The sequence below is a fragment of the Mytilus trossulus genome, chromosome 6 (genome assembly GCF_036588685.1).
Source record: "Mytilus trossulus isolate FHL-02 chromosome 6, PNRI_Mtr1.1.1.hap1, whole genome shotgun sequence".
NCBI lineage: Eukaryota > Metazoa > Mollusca > Bivalvia > Mytilida > Mytilidae > Mytilus > Mytilus trossulus.
Window position 1 is genome coordinate 42,217,459 of NC_086378.1, and position 12,119 is coordinate 42,229,577.

The window sequence follows — 12,119 nt, forward strand, 5'->3', positions numbered from 1 at the left end:
AAAATCCAATTTCATGGTCCACTAAAAATAGAAAATGATAGTGTGAGTGGGGTATCCGTGTACAATGGACACATTCTTGTTACACTCTGTGTTACTGCACAGCTCTGTATTAGTTGTTCTTTTGCCAAACATTTATGTTTTTTTGTGAAATTAAAAGTATTTTTGTATTAATTAAATAGTAGAAATGTTATTTAGTGTTGTTGATAAATTATTGCTGTGTTATTACTCAGTTTGAGAAAAGTGTTTTAGACAGTTATGAGAACAATGTTTATTATATAGTTATGCTAAAAAAACTAGTTTTATTTCAGTTGTCTACAATAGATTTTTTTTCTCAATTAGATAGCCAGATTTTTTTGTATTTTAATAGTCAGGACAAACAAAGGTTTTTGCAACTAACTTTAGCTGAACTTTGCTGTCAAGCAAATAACAGGGATCATTCAACCTTAACCTCATTTTAATGGATCAATTATCAACATTTATAATGTTCATGGTTTGGTCCATTTCTCAGTACATGTATCTATAAATCATGGGTCAGTTTGATTTGGTCAATGGACTGATTTTAATGGGTACATATTCGTCTGTCTCTGATCATATGACTTTGACCTCATTTTCATTGTTCATTGATTGGTGTTTTATTTTCTGTGAACTGTACAATTTCTCAGTTACAATAAATGATAGATCAGATATAGTTTTATGAAAAATATCCTGCAAATTGATTTTATGTAAGTTGATTTATTCACCCAAAAATGCTAGATGGAAGGTTCTTATAATGGAAGGACTCACAAGAATTAAGTGAGAAAACATATAATTAAAAGGCTACATGGCTTACCAAAATGGATTTTTAATTTTATCTCATTGCTACGAAAGATTCTAATAAAGTATAGTTGTTAAAGTCATGCTCCTGGCCATTTTACATCAATTGGCCCAATGTCCATGTGAGCTGTTATCATCATCTGGCGTCCATCCTCATCATCTTTTGTCATTCTACCCAGCAAACCAACATGGCCATCATGGCAAAAAAAAACATTAAAAAGATTAAAAATTGTAGGTAATAGTTAAACTTTTGAAGACCTGTATCTTTTTAAAAAAAAGTCACATTAGGTCAGATATGAGGAAATAAGCTTAGAATGTTAAGATCTCCCTGCAATCATGTCAAAATTGCCGATCAAATATCTCTTATATAATTTATAGGTCCTAAATGACTTTTTTCACCAATGTTAGTATCTAAAACTATGATAGACAGAAGATGTTGACAGCAAATTATAAGCAGTAATGTTCAGTAGTACGAGATCTACAAAAATACAAAAAAAATATTATGAATGAAACTATAAATTGACTTTTGAAGGAAGTTATTGCCCTCAAACATAAAAATAAACAATTTGAACATTACTAATAGATAAGATAAGATAAATGATAGTTTATTTAAAGAGTCACATATTGATCCACAATAAAATTACAAAACAGCATCATAATAAAAAAAAGGATCAATACCCAGCCTATAAAAAGTTGAAAAAACTATTGGAACAACTTTCCACCAGAGACCAAATGACATAGAAGTAAACACTATATAGGTTACTGTTGACTATTTTTGACAAAACTTAGCATGTTTCCCTGTTTGCTTGATAACTAGAAATATGAACATAAGCTGAAAATAACAAAATTAAATGGGAAAAAGTTAAAAATTAAATATCAAAATAACTTTAAATTTTGTAAAGTTATAATTTAGACTTTTTGGAGCCATTATATTTTTCATATTCATTTGTATCGTAATTTAGGTTGCAAATACGATTAAAGGTCATACCATTTGCCAATTCTTTGTTTTGGGACAGGAATATCATTTTGTGAGTATTGATGGTAGTATGGTATCTCTTATTTTATCTTTATTTTATTTTAATTTAAAAAAAATGACATCTAACATGAAGGCAATGGAGAAGCTGAGCATATTTTGAAAAATACATAAATTTGATTTTGGGAAAATCTTTCATTGCAAAAGTAGTTTATATAAATATTAGAAGGGGGTAGAATGAATGTGAAAGGATAGAAATATAGTATATGCCAATACATATAATTAACAGTGTCTGGTGATGTTTCAGGAAAAATTATCAAAAGGTACATATTTTACTCGAATGAATAAAATGTTATAAACTCAGTCATAAAACTGATGCTCAATATCTTGTTGTGTTAACAAAATATATACTTATGTAAACAGTTCATTATAATTACATAAGTCTGTAAAACTGATGTTGCAAGAAATACAATATGACAGAAAAGAATAGTAGAAGTCAATTAACTATGTTTTGTATAAATAGGCAGAATTATTGTAAGTTAAAACATCAAAGAAAGCTCGTTTTATGATAGCTGATAATTTGTAAAATAAAAACCATTTGTGCTACACCTGATTAAACACATCTGGTTAAAAGGAGCATCTTTATTAAAGCTATCCTATAGTTTATTATTACATACACATGTGGCATACCTGATGATATAGGTAATATTTACCTGCATCTGTATATGTCAGGTAGAATGACTTCTGCCAGTCAAATTGGAAAATGTATGTCTGTAATCTTTCCTGTCATGCACCTGGATGTTTATTGTGGTTCAAAAACCAAAAAATAGTTGCATTAAAATAAGATTAACAGTGTCGGGTATGGATCACTTTCATGAATATATACACAACATATCTTCTTCTCCATTCTGTTTGAGGATGATAACCAAGCTGCTCTAACATTACAGTGTATAATGAAATCAGGTTGTGAAAATCATTGTATTATCATCTCAGACTGCATTTTAGCTCATATGGCCATGCAGTGTCAGCTTTAACGCAATAGTTTGATGTCCTTCGTATTTGTCTATTGCCATAACTTTTTCAACACTTTTCTCTTGAAACAACTGAACCAAACTTGGCCACAGTCATCAAATAAATAATCAAAGCAATTTCAAGTGTCATCTTAATGAAGAATGCAATTATTAAAATGTATTTTTTTTCTTTTTAATATCAACACTTTTTATCTAACATTAATATGGGTCTCATTGAGGTCTAAGCCTGACGCGGGATTGCAGATTTTTTGTAAGCATAACATGTGAAAGTCAACTTATTTAGTGGGGAAAACGGGAAATGAGGTCTTGCGGGAACAAAAAAATGAGAATTGCTTATGTACATAGTGTAAGCGGGATACGGGAATCTGACAAAACAGTAAGCGAGATCTGGAATTGGAACCCCCCCATGAGACCCCCTTAATTAATTATAATATATATCCTGTTTTCCTTACTCTTATGGAATTCAATCATAATTTTTCTTTTTTTTTCCAGGGTTGTATGAACAACATAACATTTGGAGATGACCATTTTGGACATTACGAGACAGTAGCTGGTGGAGCAGGGGCTGTAAGTATGGATTAGAGTTAGATCAAAATCACCTGGTCAAATCTAAACATTAATGAATGGAAAATCATCAAATTAAACAATTTTTCAAATTGGTGTTATGTTATATTAAAGAATTCAATCAAATAGTTCTGCCTGTGATGAAAGTTGCACAATGCCATTTTTTTGGCGGAAATTTGCCCCAAAGAGGGTCATCAGGTGCAAAAAGCGTCAATTTTGCCGATTTTTCACCCCTTCTCTTGACCCAGAAGACCCAGGGTTGCTGGTTCAGGTATCCAGCTGTAGCCTGCGTGTAGAGTGGACCCTAGTGAACAAATTGACCCCAACAGTTGTTAGATCGGAGTGAATCTGATCTTGATTCATCAGTCTACAGAAGGTCATTTGGACCCAAAATACCGAATTTCACGATTTTTGCCGATTTTTGACTTCGAATGGACCCAAAACCGGAAGTAGTTGTTTCCTATGCATATTTCATTAATAATAATGATCAGTAGTTATATGGCCGTGGGTTTGCACTATCTTTGCCAGTTTTATGCCTCTGAACTTCTTGTGTAAGATACAGATGTGAAGCCTACCCCTCCAGAAAACCGAGTTTTAGCCAATTTCAATTTTCCAAGTCCGTATTTGTGCTCAAAATGCTACTTATACATGAGAAACGTGAATATGGATAGCCTCAGGTTGACGGGACATACATGAATTTTAAAATAAGTATCATAAAGTGGACTTCTAAAAGTATGGAATGCCTTTGGAGCCAAATAACGGTTATTAGGGTCCGCCCGTCAAAAGACGGTCACCGCATGGTAAGGGTTAAGAATGGAAATTCAACTGCTGATGACGTAATGCTTTTTTCATTTTGGTGTGTGAACAGTGAGATTACTCATAGTCCTTTAGTTTCTGAAAAGACAAATTGTACGGTTTATTTATCTGTCTGGCAACATATTAAAATCAGTCAATCTTCTTTTGACCAAATAACAGCCCTTGGACTTGTCAATATTTGTTGATTTAAATGTGTACAAGATCAGGAAAGAGTTATTGTTATAATTGACCTCCTTTAAATCTGACTATGTGTCCTTCTATTTAAAAAATTTTGCAAAATGACCAACACCATGGCAAAAGAAGAAAAAGACAAAACAACAGGACATGAAACACAACAAAGAAAACTAAAGACTAAGCAACCAACCCAACTAAAAACTAAAGAACATGGTTTTACATAAGTTGTACTCATAAAATGGAATGTCATTGTTTTCCATGAGTGGTTCTCAGACCAGTGAAGAACATTACTTTACATCAGTAATATTCAGACAACTTAAGAATATGGTTATATATTAGTGATAATTAGGCTACCTAGGACATAATTTTACAATTAATGGTATTTTGCTGATTTCTAAAACTCTTTTACATATGGTGTTGACAGACCATGGAACAATATGGTTTCACAAAAGTAGTACTAGAACAATGAACTAATGAACATGGTTTCATAAGTGGTACTTACCACTGAAGATCATTATTCCTAGACGGTTTCTAGAGATTAATAATAGAAAGCATTGCTAATGTGTCAGATACTTTTCTACTATTAAAAGTTAAAGAGAAAATATTATTTTGTGAAATATTTAATATTTTTTTTAATTTTCCTCAGAGTTTGGTATTTTTGTGAGTTTACTTTTACTTTGAATACCCATTTGAAAATGTAAAGTCTATTAAATTTTTTGGATGTTCTCCATGTCTGTTAAATGATAAAAACTACGCTTAGAAATCTGACTCCCACCTAAGTGTAGCTGTCAAATTTCAAAAGTAAACTAAAAGTAGGTAAGCAGGTATATAGCTTTAGCATACTGAGATGAACTACTTCTTCATTTTGGAATTTGATAAGAAAACAGAAGAGATTGTATATGGTTTTTGGCACATTGAAGTGAAGCACTAAAACTATACAGGACATTAAGCCACTGACCTGAGCTGATTAGCTGGTGATTAATGATTGCTTATTTGTTGATCTTTTAATCAGAGACCACTGCTGTGATCTAACAGGTTAACTCTAGTCATCAGTCAAACATCAGATTGATATAACATCAAAGATCAATGTTCAGTAGTTTTTGAAAGTGAGAATTATTTGATTTTTTTCTATGGTGTAAAAAAATGTATTGAAGAGCACCATATTTATTAATTTTCCCAAAGTGAGGGTTTCAGTTTTTGTATCCTGAATATCCATTATTAGCTGTTACCACCATTTGTATAAAATTTTTGAAAAGTTTAAAGTGATCATTTATATTATTATAATAGCTTTGGTGTAGTACAAACCTAAGTGCACTTTACATGTTTAACATATATTCTTGAAGGATGGATATGATATATTTTAAAAGGATGGGGGGGTCTTAACACAGGATACAGGGTGTGTTCCAACTATATGTCCCCATTCAAATGCATTGATCAGCCAAAAAAAGGGGGGATCCAACCCTTGGAAACACTCCCCCCCCTGGATCGGCCACTGTATTTTGTTAAGTCGATGATTATCTGACTATAATATATGCATCTTTCTGTATCTGATTTATATAGACCCAGAAGGATTTAGCCTTTAAAATGAAGTAAACAGCACAAATAACACATTGAATTTATATCATGTGTAGCATACAAAAATTGTTACTTTAAGGCAAACAGTAAACTGAAAATTATTGGTTTATTCAGATTAAGAATTGTAAAGAATGGAGATATTGGATTTTAGTTATGATATGTCAAGTTTGAATTTTAGGACCAAACCTTTCTGGCCCTATTCATCAAGTATATGTACTATTTGAGCCCTATATGCCTACCATTCATAGTTCATGACTTATGGAGTTCAACTTTTTATCAGAATTTTCAAGTTTTAACAAACAAAATAATTCCATTAGTGCAGAAGGAACTTCTAACCAATCTAATGCAACTATTTCCAACCTGGATGACATTCACAATAGCTTAATCTTGAGTTTTTTAATGTAATATTTTTCCAATGGTGATCTCTGATTTTTTTACTTGTGATTTTTTTTGTTAGTTTAAACATATTTATTTATAGTGGATTGGGAAACAAGTTTTGCAACTTATATTAATCCCTTTCCACTTTGCGGGTGCGAGTGCTGCCTTGTAGCGGCATTAGCCTACTCTTTTTCGAAATCTACAAGGGTGTCTTTAACGTGCAAGAGATATGGCTCTCTCTTAACACGGGTCAGCCATTTATCGTCCCCGTCCGACGGACTATCATCGTTTCCTCAAGACCATACTCGCGAATAGTGTCAAGGGAGAGCCGAAAATTGAGTTCCTGAAATTTTCATCCCAAACGGGAATCAAACCAGGAACCTTTGTGTTAGTAGTCCGATGCACTAACCACTACACCACGGCTCTCTATTTTTTTTTTGTTGCTTCCTTAAAATCTTCTTTTTCTCATATTATTATCATTAATGATCAGAAAATTATTTATAGTTAAGTAACTCATTATCATTATTATATTATAACATGTTAATATGAATGCTTTAATATGTAATCAACAAATCATTGAGTTCAAGTAGTATGTATTATGTGCTTATTTTTTGTTGGACATTCTTCAAAGAAATGTCAAAGTGCAATTCATCAGAATAAATACTTAATGCAGAATGACAAATGTGGTTTCCGAGCGACATTGTTTTGTAACATTACATGGAGTGTATTGTAAAAACTTGGCTATAAAAACATGCAGTACTGGCTTAACTTATAACTATGTCTTGGCAGAGTTACATAATATTGTTTAATTATAAAAGTCTGCAGAAAAAAAAACCTGAACATGGTTTAACTGCAATTATCAGAATAAGCATTATGACTTGTATTTGAATTCATAAAACCTATTTTCTGTGGAATGTCACTTTATATTATCATTCATATGTGCTATATCGCCTCAATACAAAATACAACCTCCTTTAAAAATCATTGCATTACTGTGCTTATCCAGTGACCTTTGGGGTATCACATTAGCGATGACCAAAACAGTTTACCAAATTGCAGTTAGATTTTTACTCCAACTAACTGATCAACTGGTAAAATATTTTAGCAGATTGCTCAAGTGAAATGTTGTTAGTAAAAAGTGAATGCTGTTAAATAAAAAGTAATACTTACCATCCAGATCCAGTCAGTTGATACTTTTGTCAATCATTTCTAACAAAAATAATTTCTTACTATAGTATGAGTCACTGAATAAAATGGTATAATTTTGACATGGAAACTTCTATCATAAATAAATATTATAAATGAATAGTTCAAAACATTGTTTTGTAGGTGTATATTTTATAGCTTTGTCTTCTAAGACAAAGTTATTGTGCAATTGTGATTCGAATAATATGTTCTATACAAATTACTGATCTGCTGGCAATAAAGGGAAATAATTCACATGACTGATAATCAGCTAAATTTTGTTCTGTCTGACAAATATCAAATTTCCCCATTTAATTTGTTTGTAACATTATTTCTATGATTTCAACTTCATACTAATTTGGCATTTCATTTTTTTTTTTATTCTAGTGTATTGATGAATCTTTTGTAGGCAAAATCATAAGCCTGGTATGTATCATTGATTAAATTTTTAGTGTACATTTGAACTCAATATAAATTAGTTCCCTTTAATGCCAGCAGATCAGTAATTTGTATAGAAAATGTTATTAGAATCACAATTGCACAATAACTTCATCTTAGAAGACAAAGCTATAAAATATACACCTACAAAACAATGTTTTGAACTATTCATTTATAATATTTATTTATGATAGAAGTTTCCATGTCAAAATTATACCTTTTTATTCAGTGACTCATACTATAGTAAGCTATTATTTTTGTTAGAAATGATTGACAAAGGTATCAACTAACTGGATCTGGATGGTAAGTATAACTTTTTATTTTACAGCACTCACTTTTTACTAACAACATTTCACTTGAGCAATCTGCTAAAATATTTTACCAGTTGATTAGTTAGTTGGATTAGAAATCTAACTGCAATTTGGTAAACTGTTTTGGTCATTGCTAATGTGATACCTCAAAGGTCACTGGATAAGCACTGTAACAAAGTAGACAATCCTTCTTTTTTTTTTCTATTTCATAACAAAATTATTTCAGCCTGGTATGTTTTTTAATGTTATTTATATAGGTGTTATACATTATTTATATTTCATGACATAATTATATGATGGTGAGTCAATTAAAATATATACTGGTATATTTTTTTTATCTCTTTATGTAGTAGCATAAGCTGTAAGCCTTTCAGATACTTGATGTTAATCACGAGAAAACTAAAATTGTACACTTTAGAAATCCTTCTGTACAGCAGACAACAACAGTGTTTTTATTTAATGATAAGCAGATATGTATTGTACAAAGCTATCAATATCTGGGTTTACTATTAACTGAATTTTTAAATTATGATGTAATGGCTAAAGCTGTAGCCAAATCAGCTAACAGGGCATTAAGTTTGATTATTGTAAAGAGTAAGGCCCATGGAGGTTTCCAGTACAGTACATTTACTAAATTATTTGATAGCCTGGTCTGGCCAGTAATAAGTTATGGTGCAGCCATTTGGGGCACCAGAGATTTTTCATGTATAAATGCTGTCCAGAACAGAGCTATCAGGTCTTTTATGGGTGTGGGTAAATATACCCCAAACGATGCAATTCAAGGGGATATGGGCTGGAGACCTCCAAGTGTTAAGCAGTGGACTTGTGTTTTTCGACACTGGGCTAGATGTAACATAATGTGCACAGGTAGATTAAATTATAGAATTTTTATAGGGTGTTATAGAAATGCTCTTAATAAGAGAAGAAATTGGTGTTTTAGGATTATGTCTAAGTTTAAAGAATGTAATTTAGATTTGTATACTGATTTAAATAATGTACTGTGTAAACAAAATATTATGCAGATAGAAGAATTTTTACTTGATAAGTATATAGAAAATTGGCAAAATAGAATATTAACACAAGATGTTGGTAAAAAATTGCGGACTTATAAATTGTTTAAAGACAGTTATGGTAGTGAATTATATTTATCTAAAACATTATCTTATAGATATAGAAGTGCTTTTGCTAAATTTAGATGCGGAGTAGCTCCGTTGAGAATTGAAACAGGGCGGTATGAAAATAAAAATGTAGATGAAAGAGTGTGTTTTATGTGTAATGATAACATAGAAGACGAAAAACATGTAATACTATCATGTCCTTTATATGCAGATTTGCGCTTTTGTTTATATAGCGAAGCTATGAAATATAATGTAGATTTTAATGATTTGTCTGATGATGATAAATTTGTTTATTTATTTAAAAACATTAATTGTTATGATATGGTTGCCAAAACCTGCTTTGATATTTTAAGTAGAAGAAATACCTTTTTATATTCTTAAAATGAAATGATTTTAATAATCGTATGTATTTTAACTAGTTTTATATAGAAATGGTTTTATAGTCTCTCATAATTCTTAATAGAATGGTACTTGTAATTTATATTTGTGTATTGTCTGTTTTATATTGTGTATTTACTCTGTATGTACTGTATATTTATGTATTGCAAGTAGTGAGACTTTAATAAAATATTGAATCTTGAATCTTGAATCTTCTTAGTAATTGTCAATTGTCTAACAATAAAGATCTTGGGTGGAGATTGGTACAAATTATAACACAAGCTTAAACTCTTTAAATGTATATCATACTTCCAATCTAGACATGGGGGACTATCCTACCATCATGTTGTCAGTCTGTTCGTTCGTCCAATAAATAATTTTGTCACACTTTTGTCTCAAAGTAATCAACAGAATAACTTCATATTTGGTCAGCAGCTTGACAGTTCTGACTGTTGTTGTAACATGTGAACACTTTTTGGATCTGTCATTTTGGATTCGCCAGTTTCCTTCCCTTTTTTGGCCAATACTTTGAATTTTTGAATATGTTGAATTAACTTAATATTTTTTGTCACATTTTTCTCAGGACAGTATGAATTCATACTTATTCAGCATCTCCATAGTGATGATTTGTAACATGTGTTTCAGCTTTTAGGATCTATAAGACACTCTCAATGGTATATTTTTGTTTTATTTGGTTGGATAAGCCTTTGCAGGATCGCCAGTCAAGGACATACTTTTAAACATTTCAAACCAATGAGTTCTGCCCTGCATTTATTGTCTCGCCTCAAAAATTATGGTGTAAGCCTCATCAATAACTTTTTAGTAATTTTGGTAATGTTGTTTTAAGGGGAACGGTAAATGGTAAGTCAATGGTATTTGGTAAGTAGTTATATAAACATTGCTCCATCTCTTTTCTATGATGATTATATGGCCTGCCCCTGTTTTATGGTCTATTGACTTCAAAACTTTTGCTGAGATTTTAAAGTTTCTATTTTGGTCAGTTTAAGGGGAACCATTACTTGTATGTCAATGATATTTTGTACTGATTTGGTGTTGTAATAACATTTGCACATCTCATTTCCATGAAGATTATGTGGCTTTCCCCGCTTATTTATAGTCCATTGACATTGAAATTTTTAAATAGTTTACATGTTTAAGTCAGTGAAAGGGGACTTACTTATGATAAGTTAATATTTGGTATTCAGTAGTAAAGGAATTATCTCATATCTCATTTCCAGAGATAATTTTTCCCTGTAACTTCAGTTCAGTTATTTTTTCTGTTTCAATGATGCAAGACTAAATGGTATATCTTTTATGTTTGCTATTGCCATAATTTCAACATTTTCATTATATGCTGGTGGCCTATATATATATATGTCTTGAATAACTGTCAAATTTAAAATGTAATATTGATTTCCATCTGTATTTATAACCTTGTGCAAAAGGCTATTTATATCATTAGACCATAAAACATAATTACCATGTACAAATGTCATATCCACAGTCTCCTCTTTTCCTCCTTTACACCAGAAATACTGAAACTTTCTTAGACTTAGCATTTTCAACCCACCAAATTAAGGGTTAATATCAGGTGATCTGGAAGGGTAAGCAGATTCTGCTCTGCATGTAAAACCCATAATGTTACTCCTATAGAAATAAATGTGCTACTGGACAAAAAAAAAAAAAAATCAATCATGCATGTGTATATTCATAAATGATACTTGTAACAAATCCTATCATGAAAAAATATGAAGAATGCTACAAATATGACAAAGTAAATAAAACATATTTGAAATCATGTTTTTGAATTTTAGATGCATGTTGCAAAAAATAATAAGTAATTTCCTCTGCAAAATGGAATCAATTAAATAAGCATGTGTCTCAGCATGTGTATCTAAAGTTTTATTTTAATGAGTTTTCCAAGATGAATAAAAGTCTATGTTCAGTTGACCATTGATTGCATGAAGCAGATGTTTCATATATGTATTATGTCTACTAAGCTGTTTTATTATCCAATAGTATTTAGGTCATGATAACAATAAAAGTACATTTGAATCAGCTATATCAAAAGACAAAAATGTCGTTACTTGTAGCAGTACTGGTATCATTACATCTACAAGTTCTGGGTACCAGTTAATCCTGTTATAGTCTGTATTATCATTACATCAACATCAGAAGGAACTGGTTTATCCTCATGTTCTGTCTAACAGATCTTACAGATCACATGGATGGATGGTCTCCATTTAGTCTGGAAAAATTCTCTCCTAATATGGAGCTAGATCTCCATTTTTAATGGTATTGACTCTTCATTAATAAATATTTTACTTGTGTTTCCATTTCTTTGTTTGGAAAAGGACAGATTTTC

General features: G+C 31.1%; 1 protein-coding gene across 6 annotated transcripts in view; it reads left to right on the plus strand.

Annotated features, from left to right (window-relative positions):
* LOC134721361 (5-oxoprolinase-like) overlaps positions 1–12,119 on the plus strand; it is a 113,853-nt gene that overhangs the window by 56,371 nt on the left and 45,363 nt on the right. For all 6 annotated transcript variants that reach the window (XM_063584313.1, XM_063584309.1, XM_063584312.1 and 3 more), the window contains one exon: positions 3,310–3,384. In XM_063584313.1, the coding sequence (XP_063440383.1) occupies positions 3,310–3,384 (75 nt within the window). The remainder of the gene's footprint in view (positions 1–3,309; positions 3,385–12,119) is intronic.